This window comes from Pecten maximus, chromosome 18 (genome assembly GCF_902652985.1).
Source record: "Pecten maximus chromosome 18, xPecMax1.1, whole genome shotgun sequence".
NCBI lineage: Eukaryota > Metazoa > Mollusca > Bivalvia > Pectinida > Pectinidae > Pecten > Pecten maximus.
In genome coordinates, this window is record NC_047032.1 from 13,245,513 (window position 1) to 13,261,668 (window position 16,156).

At 34.0% G+C, this 16,156-nt stretch overlaps 1 protein-coding gene across 1 annotated transcript; it reads right to left on the minus strand.

Moving 5' to 3' along the window:
- Positions 1-632: 632 nt before the first annotated feature.
- Positions 633-15,111, minus strand: LOC117317085 (protein odd-skipped-related 1-like). The gene is made up of 7 exons (XM_033871872.1): positions 14,962-15,111; positions 11,300-11,601; positions 6,781-6,937; positions 5,287-5,376; positions 4,157-4,312; positions 3,059-3,155; positions 633-2,825 (listed from the first exon to the last, which is right to left on the minus strand). Exons 2-7 carry the CDS (start codon positions 11,595-11,597, stop codon positions 2,820-2,822), a joined length of 804 nt encoding a protein of 267 aa, XP_033727763.1. The 5' UTR covers positions 11,598-11,601; positions 14,962-15,111; the 3' UTR covers positions 633-2,819.
- Positions 15,112-16,156: the final 1,045 nt, after the last annotated feature.

Consider the following 16,156-nt stretch of genomic DNA (forward strand, 5'->3'; position numbering starts at 1 on the left):
TCAAAATGGAACTTAATGGAAAATATGTATTTTTTCCAGGTAGTAAAAGTTATAATCTGAACATTTTAACTCGCAAGGTAAACCGAAGTTCATCAAGTAATAAGTCCTAAAAATTCTTAATTCGACCCGAAGTATCACTAATTACCGCAATGACAGACGGTATTTCTGTACATTTCGGCGTTAACATTATTACTAGTAGGTACAGACACTCATATAATCCTTGTTCGGACATAGATTTCATCAATAGAACATTTTGCATGTTACTGCTGTCTCAACGAAGGAAAGCCCCTTTAAATAACTAATCTTACTATAGTTGTGTCGGACCCTGGTTTGTCATGAACGAATTTCAGTGTATGAATGTTTACAAGCAAATTCAATCATTGAATATTATTCCGACCCTTAAATAACGTATCTGACAAGATATGTCTGATTGCCCAGCTTGGTCATGAAGAAATTTCAGGCGTCTCGACTTGTCGTATGTTGGTGACGTCATTGGATCGCTATGTTCATGACGCCATTGGATCGCTATGTTGGTGACGTCATTGGATCGCTATGTTGGTGACGTCATTGGATCGCATGAATATCGCCTTGAACAAGTCTTCTATTATCAAATAACAACTCAAGCACTTACATTTGTATAAATAAGGTTTCGGTATTTTAATGTTGGTTTACAAAATTTACATCTTACAGAGGAGACACAGACATACAAGCACTTTATCAGCACGTTTCACGTGCGCACACTCACACGCGCACCACTACGTGCAGATTTACATTCACTCACACGCGTACACGTCAAATTCGCTATTAGTCAACTTGTAGTAACTTCAAACAAATATGTTTAAGTATGCAAATTAAGTATGCAAATTTGTTTTGCAATAACCTATAACTAACAAAACAACAGGACGTGTATAATTCATAACAACCAATGGAATGTCTTTGTATGTTTGAGGTCAAAGGTCACCGACCTTTATAACCAATGAAAACGCTACCTACAACCTCAGATCGAGGGTTGCCAATGGATATCGGCGAGATGAAATATATATTGATATAGATATATAATACTATATATCATACATACGTATTATCTATTTACATGCGCACTCATTGTGTCAACGTGTTCCGGATTTTACATAGATGCGAGTCTCGTATTACAAGTGCGTACGCATATCATGTTTAACAAAGACCCCATACATTATTTAAGTAGATGTAGCTGTTATCTTAAATTCTGAACGCTCAAAAAAGTTACGATACAAATATTCTTATCGAATGGGGAGCTTTAGTCAGCTACAGTCACGGGGACTTAGCACAGAATAACCAATCTATGTGTGATACATGTAAACTATAACTTACATATGGATTGTGAGTTGGGAATATGTGCTAAGTTAGCGTTATTACCATAGTATTTCAAGTTTAAACTCATATAAGCCTATCTCAGTTTGAAAACTATTAAAACCTGACATTTATAATTGAGTTCAAAACACGCCCCTAACACATGAAGTGTTGAATCACTGTTTAATGAATGTTTAGTGTGTTTTTATTTCTTTATGTCAAGTTAACTATACATTTGAATGTCGTGTCCATGTGTATGTTGTGTCTGTCAGATTAGAATCTCATTGCTACTTCCGGCTATTTCAGAACACATCGTCATGCTCACTAGTGGTCGGTTGGTTCAAGTGTCTGAATGACTCTGATGTTCTAATAAAGGCTTCAGTAGAAGCCAACCAGAACATGGATTAATATACGCCTTTCATTTGGTTCACTGTTGTCAGTTCTGTTTATGCCATATTATTCAGGTTTGGTTTAGATACAGTACGAACATGATAAACAAAAATATTCTCTCGAGTGGATGATGTTTGTATAGTTTAGTTTTGGATTGTTTAACGCCCTCTCAACAGCTTCAGTCATTGAAGTACGGCACCCAGTAACTGTTCTAAAAATAGAAACAGTAAATTGTGTGCGTGTAAAAATGACATTCACAATCAACAGAAACCATATCTAGTTTTAAAAAGCCACGATTTGTATAATGTCTAATTATCTGAAGAGACCAGTCCAGTTATCTATCATAACGAGGTCAGGGTCATTTTGTTACACTTTATACGCTTCATAATTTAATAAATGAGTAATCTTAATGAGTGTTTTTTTTTGTAAATATAACATGTGTAAATGGTAAGATTTGTTTTTATTACTTGAAAAAAAAAAAAGTTTTTATTAGATTTTCAGCTAAAGGAAATGTTTATATAAAAAAAAGTCAAAAATGTGAAAACAATGTATAAATCCAACAATAATTGAACAGTTATGGAATGCTATGAAACGACCCTGATATAGTGTATAGTGAGTATGGAATTACGATTAGAATAGTTTCAAATTTACTCATGATTTATAAAGAAAATAATTCAGTCAGAATCTTGGCGTAAACTCACATGAATCTTAAACATGATGTATATCATTGTAACAATATCACAATAAAACAATGGATACAAAAGACAAACATATGATAATTCAAAACAAACAAACAAACAAAAAAACGAACAAATTCGGGTTATGACTGAGACAGAAACACCTCGTCGTAATAAATACAATCACCAGCACACACAATTCCGAACCGTGTAGTACAATGTCTTAATTTTCAGTTCACTGAGCATACACTCGCGCAATTTCTCACTTCCGGCAGTGGTAAGTTATGAATATTCATCATGGTCATACTGATGCAAGTCATTTTGCATGTTCTTCGTGATGAGACAAAACTTTTACCGGCACTGACGATCACGGATATTAAACCTCAATGAGGGTTGAATTTCACTGATTTGCGAGTGTACACATCACGTCTGTAAAAAAAGAAATAATACTAATTCAGATAAAGGGTATATATATAAGAGAAAGTTTGAATTTTAAAATTTTAATTGTATTTGTACTTTGTATCTTGATACGTACATTATCGCTGACGCAATGCTACTACTGATTAAAGAATTCGACGTACGGACTGACAGATTGGTTACATTGAACTCTATATTAAATATTCAGCACATGGTCACGTTGTGAAATGTTCATAGCAACTCACCTCATGTGTTGTCTTGTGTACAGCCAATGTTCTGGCCTGACAGAAACCTTTTCCACACTGACCGCACTTAAACGGTTTATCCTTCGAGTGGATGTACCTGTAACAACGAAAAGACGGACAATGTTATTATATCAGTGAGAACAGCAGACGGACATTGTCATTGTATAGATGAGGATAACAGACGGACACTGCCATTATATCAATGAGGACAACAGACGGACATTGTCATTGTATAAATGAGGACAACAGACGGACACTGTCATTGTATCAATGAGGACAACAGACGGACACCGCCATTGTATCAATGAGGACAACAGACAGACACTGCCATTATATCAATGAGGACAACAGACGGACACCGCCATTGTATCAATGAGGACAACAGACGGACACTGCCATTATATCAATGAGGACAACAGACGGACACCGCCATTGTATAAATGAGGACAACAGACGGACACTGCCATTATATCAATGAGGACAACAGACGGACACTGTCATTGTATCAATGAGGACAACAGACGGACACTGTCATTGTATCAATGAGGACAACAGACGGACACTGCCATTGTATCAATGAGGACAACAGACGGACACTGTCAATGTATCAATGAGGACAACAGACGGACACTGCCATTGTATCAATGAGGACAACAGACGGACACTGCCATTATATCAATGAGGACAACAGACGGACACTGCCATTGTATCAATGGGGACAACAGACGGACGTACGGCAGTAAAGACGAACAGACAGGCAATGTTGTATACCACACTATATCATAGATATCTATCTAATTCCATTACGCGGACGAAATGACAGACAGTGTGACGTAACGGTAATTGATATAAAATTGACAGATATTCTAAAATGAGGACGCACAGACGGATCAGGAAGGAAACCCTGTTAGATGATATTACTTAAATAATAACGAGTAAAAATGTACTCGATTTTAAGCGCTTTCTGGAAAAATAATATACTACATTCTAATGACCATAAAACTTCTAATACCGTACAAAACTACTTGACATTCTCAAAAAAATATTCTTGAGAAACAGAATAAAAAATGTATAACCAGTAAGCAAAATAATCTGTACCTGTGGTCTCTGAGATGATCCTGTCTTCTGAAGGCTTTCCCACATATGTCACACGGAAAGGGCCTTTCGTCAGTATGAGTCCGTTCGTGTATGAGAAGGTTGTAAGATTTGGTGAATTGTCGACAGCAGTATTTACAGATATATTCCTTCTTGGCCCTGGAGAGGTAGACAATAGTTTGTCGTTATTTTAATTACTGATTTGTAATTAATTTAATACCATCGAGATCTTTCTTCCGTCTGCGGCATGCATGTTAACATTCTGCAGTTAATACATTTCTTTTGTGGATTAATGGAATATTTAAAATTTAAATAGATGAAATAAATGAATAAATAGCTAAATTTGCCAAGAAATATATATAAACAAAAAATTCGCCCATACAATTGATGTAGAATCGATATTTGCTCGGTCCAACCTTTTGTTTAATCATAATGAAATACATTTCTGGTACGTGTGCACACGTGTAACATATGGTTGATAAGTGGAGCGATATTGAAACCATGTGGTGTTGACAATGGCCAAAATTTTCGCTACATTTGTAAAACTTTCTACAGCCGGTATATTTACGTTAGTTCATTCTATCATTGGTCACATGTTAAATTCAAATATAAGTTGTGTTTATAATTGAACTTAACATGTGACCAATGATAGAATAAACTAACGTGAATATACCGGCTGTAGAAAGTGTTTTACAGATAAGAAAAATGATATCGTTTAACCTATTACACAGGATCTAACATTTCCCTTATGTTCTAGCTAATGATATACGTCACTGTGGAGGGATGTAATCTATCAAGTATATAAGTAAACTCGTGGCTAATGTCGGTCGTTATCACTCTTCAGTGTACAAATCATAAGTAACTACAACATTTACTGATATATTAATAAGTATAATTAGCTAATTAAAACATACAAAATCTTCAATTATTCATTCAATTAATTCTCCCGGTATACTTCAAGGCGATTGATTAATATGTAATATGACGAAAACAGTCCATTTATGTGTGTGTATAATCTAAAATTTGGAAATCGAGTTCCTGTACCCTTTGATCGTAGTATTGATGATGAACACGCGTATAAATAAATAAATAAATAGATACATAAATAAATAAATAAATAAATAAATAAATACCTCTTTGGTCGCCTTCCCCGGCCTCGTTCTGAAGTTTGTGATATAGTTTTGGAGAGGGGTCCGTACCAACTAGAGTAACTCGGCTTGTACCTACAAAAATCAACACCATCAATACCAGTGGACATTCAAACCTGTGATAACAATAACAATAATGTCTGTAGTGATTCGGAATCGTTTGTCAATGACAAAAATGTGCAATGCTATTTACAATGTGTCAATAGGATAAAGTAGGATATGTTGTAAGTATTTGACATCTGCTCCTCAAAGTTTTGTCATCACGTGCTGTCTGTGACTATTGCTTTCTGTAATGTTGTGAGAGGGCCTTGTAAGCTGTGAGAACTTGTGCCCAATTAATTATTTTGATGTCTTTGTCAATAAAATAATTTTGAATGAAATATGCTTATTGTAAATATATATAATCAGTAAGCGCTTTTGGATGCACACCAGTTTAATCTTTGTAAAATTCCAAATTGACATGTGTTTCAATAATTGAGTTATCAACTTATCTTATGAAATCGAACATGACTACACATTTTCGTAGAAAATAATTTCAACCTTCATGTTTCTACAGAGAACATTCATTTTCGTGTCTGATTATTATTTCAAAATTCACGACGGGGTCCGTCAATTATTATTTATCGATTAAATGGATTGAAAGTAAAGGAGCACCAGTTTGTGATATGTGTTCTTTAACACAGCATGAAACAAACCTTCAAGTAGTGATTTAAAGTTACACTTTTATCTTTTTAATTAGTAGGAATTTCTTTTTTTTTTTTTTAAAAAATCTTCTAATAGTTTCAAAGCAGCTTTTTTCAATCAAATCAAGAAATAATGTCAATTCAATGTATGGGTTGATAAATTGCTTTTAACAGGATCATATTCGTAAAATATCTCAAGAAATCAATCGACACATCAATAAACAAAGAAAAAATAAATAAATAATACTTTATCAGTAAATTTTAACGTTACAAAATCTGTGTTTATTATTTTTGGCGTCGGCGCATGTTTTGTTTTGGTAGAGAGTAATAACAGCCCCGCCCCTCTAACGCGTCGTTCTACTGTCAGCTATATTTAAGTGGCTAAATACCACTTAAAACGCCACCTTATACAAAACAGGTTATACAGAAAGAAGGGAAGTCACTCTATCTAACAGTGAGTAAAATTGATGTATAAACAATATTGTTTTCTCTGTTTAAACAAATGAAACTAATTCTTGATTGTTTTGCTGTTTCATAAATTATTAATTCACTTAAAAACATATCGAAGATATAGCAAACGAGTAGATAAGTAATAAAGAATAAAATTGTACAATATATACAGAAAAAAAATAATATTGGCCTAAAATAATAGTGTTCAGATAACACGAAAAAACCTCAATTTTTGTCTGTTTTAAAACGCTTAAGTCTTAATAATATATAAAGTTTTGCGATATAACTCACAGTACAAATAGTTACTTTGTCATGAATTAGCGTTGATGAGATTAAGATATCTTACCTGAAGTTATCGGAGGGTAAGTAATGATCCAAAACGTGCGTAATAATGGGATCATTGTTCATTGTTTTCGTCTCAAGATCTCTTTCTTTTTCGGATTTACTGGTAGCAGCCTCAGCTAAGTGTGCGAAGTCAAAACGAGGCTTGGCTTCTGTTTTTTCTGTGAAGGAATGAAATAAAACTTAGCAATGCCATCACAATTCACAATGCGAAATTATAGATGAATTAAATCCAATTCACGGAAAAAAACTTTCCATTCTAAATCCAAAAGAAAGCTTTTAAAGAGAATGTAGGAGTTCTGTGCAGGATTGATTTTCCTTAACGTAAGAGCAAATGGGAAACACCTAAGTGTTTTACTGAGAAAAGGGGCTAAATATTTGACATTACGGGGCAAGTGTACAGAGTAAATTAGCTTAATTAACGCTGTGTTCAGCCTCGCGCGAGTGTTTGTTTTATTGAGCAATTTAAGATAAAAACAAGGGCTTACAAGCTTGCTCTACAGAGATAAACGGGTAACTCATAACAAACGGCAATATGTCATTCAAATATTTCCTTTCAAAATTAAAATACCTCAAACTTCGTGTCCGTTTGCGCTTATCTTTTTCCGAAATTCGCCGAGAAACTTGACCCACTCTTCATATGTGGTTATACATATTTTCATTGTTATCCACATAAATATGGGGCCCCCCACGGATGAAACGATGCACACCAGTATTTCTTAAATTCTAATCAATCTTTGACAAATATAAAACACGTTCTCCTAATTTCAAGAATTGCACATGGTTAAAGTTGGACACAAAACGCGTTTAAAACCGTTCCAAATTTCCTAAAGCTCAGATTTTGATATTAATTTTCACCAGATTTTATTTCATCTACATCCTGGGCCCCAGTGGTAAGTCAGCGGTAAGGATGATTTCATTGTTTCAACGGATATATGAACATAATACAAAGTATTAAGAAGCGCCTAATAGCTACCACCTACCACGACAAGGCCGAGCGGGAAACCACAAGGTATCATAATTCAATTTAACAGATAGTTAGGAAAATAACTCTGATATTCTTTTCACGTCAATATTGGGACCGAATTAAAACTAGTCGTGAAGCATTTCTTTGTATTGTATGGACGTGTAAATAGTTTTTTTTTTTTTTTTTTTTTGCGTGGAAAAGAAGTTGTAAGCTATGGTATTTAAAAATACACTGTACGTAGAAAAATACAACACGTTTGTTAGAGTTTGATCACCGATTAAAACCATAAATTTCAGCAGTATACAAAATTTCATAATAAATAGGGGTTGGAGATATTAGTTGAAACAGATAACTGGGTATGTTCCCGTTCCAATCAATTAAAATTTACACGAAAATTTAATCTAAAGAATATTTTAGCATAATCTTCATGTTTATCAAACTACCGAATTACTGTTTTCATTAAATATATGAGAGATCAAATAAACAAGCATGTTCATAAAAAAGAAATATGGACTGATGTGATGGGAACTGTGACATTTAGCTAGTATGATACAAAGCGTACTTACTTTAATACAATGTTCCTTAAAAATGACAAGTGAGCACCGATTTGAAAATAGAAAAATAAAATTCTAAACTGGCTGAAAATATCACCAAATTTTACAAAAGGAATAGTAGATTTTTCTCCACCAGCATTAGAAAGGCTAATTGGAATTACATTGTGTTTTTTACAATGTACATGACACCTGATCTTACACATTATACACGACACCTGATCTTACACGATGTACACGACACCTGATCTTACACGATGTACACGGCACCTGATCTTACACAATGTACACGGCACCTGATCTTACACAATGTACACGGCACCTGATCTTACACAATGTACACGGCACCTGATCTTACAAAATGTACATGACACCTGATCTTACACCATGTACACGACACCTGATCTTACACAATGTACACGACACCTGATCTTACACAATGTACACGACACCTGATCTTACACAATGTACACGACACCTGATCTTACACAATGTACACGACACCTGATCTTACACCATGTACACGACACCTGATCTTACACGATGTACACGACATCTGATCTTACACGATGTACACGACACCTGATCTTACACGATGTACACGACACCTGATCTTACACAATATACACGACACCTGATCTTACACCATGTACACGACACATGATCTTACACAATATACACGACACCTGATCTTACACCATGTACACGACACATGATCTTACACGATGTACACGACACCTGATCTTATACAATATACACGACACCTGATCTTACACAATATACACGGCACCTGATCTTACTCGATGTACACGACACCTGATCTTATACAATATACACGACACCTGATCTTACACAATGTACACGGCACCTGATCTTACACAATGTACATGACACCTGATCTTACACATTATACACGGCACATGATCTTACACAATGTACTCGACACTTGATCTTACACGATTTACACGACACCTGATCGTACACAATGTTCACGACACCTGATCGTACACAATGTACACGACACCTGATCTTACACAATGTACACGACACCTGATCTTACACAATGTACACGACACGTGATCGTACACAATGTACACGACACCTGATCTTACACGATGTACACAACACCTGATCTTACACGATGTACACAACACGTGATCGTACACAATGTACACGACACCTGATCTTACACGATGTACACAACACCTGATCTTACACGATGTACACAACACCTGATCTGACACTATTACACGACACGTGATCTTACACGATGTACACGACACCTGATCTTACACGACACCCGATCTGATATGCATCTTACTTGACACTTGATTCCATTGTATCGATACACGATAAAAATAATTTCAATCATTTTGACTTGATCTATATTAAATGCCTTTATATTGCTTATATAGAGTGGTTTATGGACAGGGGATTGTAGCGCGCCGGGTAACTCAACTGATGTTATGAGAAGTTCGTTCCGGTGTTGGCATCCCTTTCGGAAAATGATGTATGCCAAATAACCAATAAAACGGAAGTTTTAAGTGCGCGGATCCTCGCCACCGGTTGAACAGATGCTCTGATCGACGTGATAAATCACTACCACAACATCGATACAGAGTATCACATTGTCCTAGTGTCACAAGATACAGAGAATCACATTGTCCTAGCGTCACAAGATACAGGGTATCACATTGTCCTAGTGTCACAAGATACAGAGTATCACATTGTCCTAGTGTCACAAGATACAGAGTATCACATTGTCCTAGTGTCACAAGATACAGAGTATCACATTGTCCTAGTGTCACAAGATACAGGATATCACATTGTCCTAGTGTCACAAGATACAGAGTATCACATTGTCCTAGTGTCACAAGATACAGAGTATCACATTGTCCTAGTGTCACAAGATACAGAGTATCACATTGTCCTAGTGTCACAAGATACAGAGTATCACATTGTCCTAGTGTCACAAGATACAGGATATCACATTGTCCTGAGTGTCACAAGATACAGAGTATCACATTGTCCTAGTGTCACAAGATACAGGGTATCACATTGTCCTCAGTGTCACAAGACACAGAGTATAACATTGTCCTAGTGTCACAAGATACAGAGTATCACATTGTCCTAGTGTCACAAGATACAGAGTATCACATTGTCCTAGTGTCACAAGATACAGAGTATCACATTGTCCTAGTGTCACAAGATACAGGATATCACATTGTCCTAGTGTCACAAGATACAGAGTATCACATTGTCCTAGTGTCACAAGATACAGAGTATCACATTGTCCTAGTGTCACAAGATACAGAGTATCACATTGTCCCAGTGTCACAAGATACAGAGTATCACATTGTCCTAGTGTCACAAGATACAGAGTATCACATTGTCCTAGTGTCACAAGATACAGAGTATCACATTGTCCTAGTGTCACAAGATACAGAGTATCACATTGTCCTAGTGTCACAAGATACAGGATATCACATTGTCCTCAGTGTCACAAGACACAGAGTATAACATTGTCCTAGTGTCACAAGATACAGAGTATCACATTGTCCTAGTGTCACAAGATACAGGATATCACATTGTCCTAGTGTCACAAGATACAGAGTATCACATTGTCCTAGTGTCACAAGATACAGGATATCACATTGTCCTAGTGTCACATACAGGATATCACATTGTCCTAGTGTCACAAGATACAGAGTATCACATTGTCCTAGTGTCACAAGTTACAGGGTATCACATTGTCCTAGTGTCACAAGATACAGGATATTTCATTGCCCCTGGTGACATAAGATAAAGTCGATCTTCATTTTGAAATGAAAATATAGAAAATACAAAAATACATGTTTCTGAAGCTAGTCGATGATAACAGTTTAGAAACCAAGCACTTGTGTTCCCCTTTTATGACTATGATTAAGTAATCTCTTAAATTTACTAATGAATGATTAAAACGCTCGTAATTTCTCTAAGATGGTATGTTTTTCCTCTTGACATACCTGCAACGACCCTCTTAGGCGAATCCTCTTCAGATCCAGGGGAGAACGAGCGATCATGCCGGGTAGACAAATCCAGGACGCCGGTGGAGTAGCTAGACGCACCCAGGTAACCATGGAAATGTCGGGTCTGCTGGGCCTGGAAGTAGAGGGCGCTGTATGCAGACAAGTCCAGAGGGAGCGGCATCACGCCTCGGGGATCAAAGGAGTAAGGCATATGGCACAAAGAGAGATGTAAGTCAGAGGACGACATCATCGTCGGTGGAAGTATCGGGTACGGGTTTAGTATCTTCGCCATCATAAGTCTAAAAAAATAAATAAACCATGGTCAATATACGAAATAATTATCTCATTAAACCTATGATGAGGTTTGGGAAAGTATATTTTCTTTTTGTTTATAAATATTTTGTTTTACTACGTTCGAAACATTTATAAATCAGAACCGCGTAATTTGACCTGCTATTCATAAATTTACATGCATGTTGTATTTGAGTGTTTTATAAGTAAAAATGAGCGATGAACATCAAATTGTCTATAATGTCTATTTTACATTTGAAATAAAATAAAATAGCATTCATTTATCATAAATCCTCATATGTACAGAATGATTATTGGAAGAAGGCGTTTTTAAGTTGCGATAACTTGTGTCGTATTCCTGTTGTTATATTTAACAATAAAAATATTAAATCAAATAAATCATCACCAAAGTGGATGAATTTCGTGGAATCGCTCAGTTATGACAACCACTAACGGTCGACCGATTTATAGCATAAACTGATTACATATTATCCGAAGGAAACACTTTCATAATTGTCAGCGAAAATTTTCAAAATCTTAAATATATTCGCTTGATTAAAACGTTGTAGAGATATCGCCTCTTAAATTCATTTCATTGCATATTTTATATTGAAATCAAACATGTATTACACAGTTCTATATATACAGTAGATATAAATGTTGAACAGTTAAAGTAGAGCTATATATACAGGATACAACCTCACTGTCCTCAGTTCTGGCTGTTTTATGAATAGACGAAGTATTCATATTAATAACTTATTCACATAATCTCGGAGTTATTACCTGACAAAATGGTAACAAGATTTTCATCTTCTGACTGACATATCTAATTCCATTTTATCAAAAAGAAAAAAAATAGTTTTCTGTTATGTCTATAAAAGTATAAATTCCGTTTTGAGATACGATCTTTCCGTGCACTGTGTTCCTGTTGTGAGGTCATAATCTATTAAGAACTGAAGCAGCTGTTTAATTGTTATTTCAAAATAATACACTTCCTATTAGATTTTCCTGATTTATATATATATCATAAAAACACGTATGCACATATTAGTCCATATTTTGATGGAATAACATTTTTACAATGTACACTGATTAAGTTAAAGTTCACAGAATTAGACACAAGTTATATCAATTTATCTATACTCCCAATATTTATCTATATATAGAATCATACATATATCTACAATAATACAATATGTTTAAAAAAATATGTCGCTGGATTTAATAAAAGTTTTCACATACATGTATATAAATATATCTAAGAGACATTTGAATTCAGGTGTGCGGTTCGATGCTGGTCTCTAAACAAAATTGTTTCTGATTTGAATTCAACGTCTTAAAAGAGTTATAAATTTGGATAAGATAATCCCTTTTATTTATGAAAAGATAACATTCTAAAAACTAGTGAAAGACAATCTTACAAGGGGTTACCACATGTTCATGCCACATTATTTCAAAGGCCCTGTATTGGTGTGCAAATTATTCATCTTATATTATAATGTACATTTTTCTATTGTCTAATATAAACATATTTTTAATTACTTGATGTATTGTTGTTATCATCAATTAACACGGTGTTAATTGCATAAAACTAAATTTTATATCCTTTGTATTTATGGGTGATATGAAATTTTCAATTCTAAATCATCCAAATATTTTAGTGTAATTTGATAAATATTAATAAAAAGAAATTCTTTCGCTTGTATATTTTTACATGATATCGTTGTCAAATTTAAGGCAAATGTATCAAAATTTGTTAATAAGTTCCTTAAATTCTGTAGCATTTTTCTATAGAAGTTTTAGTTATTTCCTTCTGTTGAAGGGCGTTGCTATAACTGTGCCGTATTATAAATTGGTTTAAGAATATGTTTTATGATAATTGAAACAAAATGGATTGGATACAAATTATCAGTGCATTAGTATAGACTTTCCTCAAAACGCTAAAAATATTTGTAAATTTTATAGGTGATAAATTTTACCAAGTCTAAAACTATATGACACCGTAACTTTTGTTTAGGTAATACATTTATCGCCAGGAAGACCTGGGATTTGAAGAGGTCAATTTCTTATACAATTTTTTTTAGAAATGTTTGGCTTGTACATCACTACAGACAATACCTGAAGTGAAGTTTTTAATGTAATTTTGATGTTTTATTAATTTAACATAATAATTAACATAATTATTTTAGTGCTTCGGATCTGAAGTCACGAATATCACTACAAATTATATTGACTAATCTAAGTCCTATCCTCTACAGAGTGTGAATGCGAACCCCTTACTGGACAATTATGAACCCCTTACTGGACAATTATGAACCCCTTACTGGACAATTATGAACCCCTATTTTTTCATATATAAAAGTTTCGAATGGATTCCCTTCTGCTGATACGCCGATTTTAGAAAGTCCAGAACTTGTATAGATCTGATAATCCTGCTTAGTGAACACCATTTTGAATGCTTTAAAATTGTCTTCATTAATGAAATGTTCCAACACAAAATTGTTAACAAGTCTGTATACTGAAATGCGGAATAGATCAAATTTAACCTTCTTTTTATATTATTACAATAAGTGAAATCTACAGCTGCTGAAAAAAATGTTATAAATATATATTGTGGGCGTTTTGTTATTTCTCAAAACTATTTGAGTTTTCTTTCTTTTTTTGAGAATAGAATTAATATGAATCTAAACAGTTTATCCGTATTATCAGCAGTAAAAGTATTAGCTGTTATTGTGCTAACGAGATTACATGCTGATTAGCTGTGATGAGGATTTATCAGAAGGAAATGGTTATGGTTTACTGATAAACACCGGGCCCATTATCACACTAAACAAAAATAAGTAAAATACAAAGGAAAAAAGAAAAGAAAAAAAAAGAAAATAAATAAATAAATAAATAAATAAATAAATAAATAAATATAATTATTTAAATAAATAAATAGACGACATTAAGTGCCTTTTCGATAAAAGTTAATTTCTTTCAACCTAAATGATTTAAAACTGCATTTTATTATATTATCAACAAAGTTTTACAGAAATCAATTGTGGAAAATGTGATTATGCTGTAATGTTTTTATCATATCCTGTAGGCTTATCATAACAAATTAATATATATCGTTTTATATCATTCATTTACATCATATACAATTGCTCGATCAGATCATTATTATTTTCAACATACAATAATGTAATATTTACATGCATATATGTATTTTACATACAATATAAATATATATCTGTTTGTCAAATGTTATGAATACCTCCGCGCGCATTACCAACATGCTGTAGAAATTAACCCCACTTAAATAAAATTTAAATTAATATTTGTAGACAATTTCTAATTAGAAAATTATATTTTAAGTCGTTTACCTGCGGGTACAGTAAGTAAAGTCCAATAGTCGGTTAAACAACTGTAAAGTGTTACCGCTGTCCCGTCTTGTCGACGTGTGTGACTGAACAGGCCCACGCAATGACTTGTAATGTATGTATATGTGTGTGTGTCTTATTTCCTGGACGGTCGGAAAGATAAAAGGGCATTTCTGGTGCTGTTAGAGAGTGTCACCGGGCCTTCACCGATCAACTTCCCTGTATCATTGTTTTCTACTTATTGGACGCTTTTCTTACTAATCTAATTTGTCAATAATTTGTTTATTTTCTAGGATTACTACGACATAGATGTTATTAAACCTAGGTGTTACTACATCAACTGAGAACAAAGCTCTAGTGAAAACATAAAACAAAAGTCGCCGAGACCGTCAGGGCGATTAAGGTGTTAGAACAGTCGTTACACTGAGAGCTTATAAATATATGATGTGTAATCCGGACAATGATAGGTGATCCGGACAACAATGATGGGTGATCCGGACAACAATGATGGGTGATCCGGACAATATAGATGCGAAAAATGTCAAACAGAATTCCCCAAAACGTGCATGCTACATGTGAACAACTGTATATAATTTTTGTATTGTGTAAATATGTTTTCTCTGTACTGTTATGTATGGTTAAAGAGAAATAAATTGAATTGAATTGAATTGTGATTGTTAAAACAGATCGGACTAAGACAATTCAATCAATCAATCAATCAATCAATCAATCAATCAATCAATCAATCAATCAATCAATCATATTACCAGCCGATATTGGCTTATGAGACACGTTTAGCTATTTAATGTACATCACGTGTATAATGAAGTGAATGATATTATATAATGTAAAATATCCTCATTGAGTTGTGTATGTAATAAACTCTTATTGTTTCATATTTATATAAGTGTATTGGCACTTGTTTCTGACTCCTTTTTGTATCATTTAGATGTTGTATATATATTGTTAAATAAAAATTGACAAATAAAATACAGTTTAAACTAAATATATTTGTGCTATACACGAGTGCATAGCTTTAAGATTGCAATATGATTATCACTGTTAGATTCCTCAATTCTGAAATACTATAGGAATTCGTGATAGAAACAATGAACTGATCCGAATACGTAATAATTCATGACCAAATAAAATATTACAATATTACATTAAAAATAGTTTGCACGATATATGAACTTGC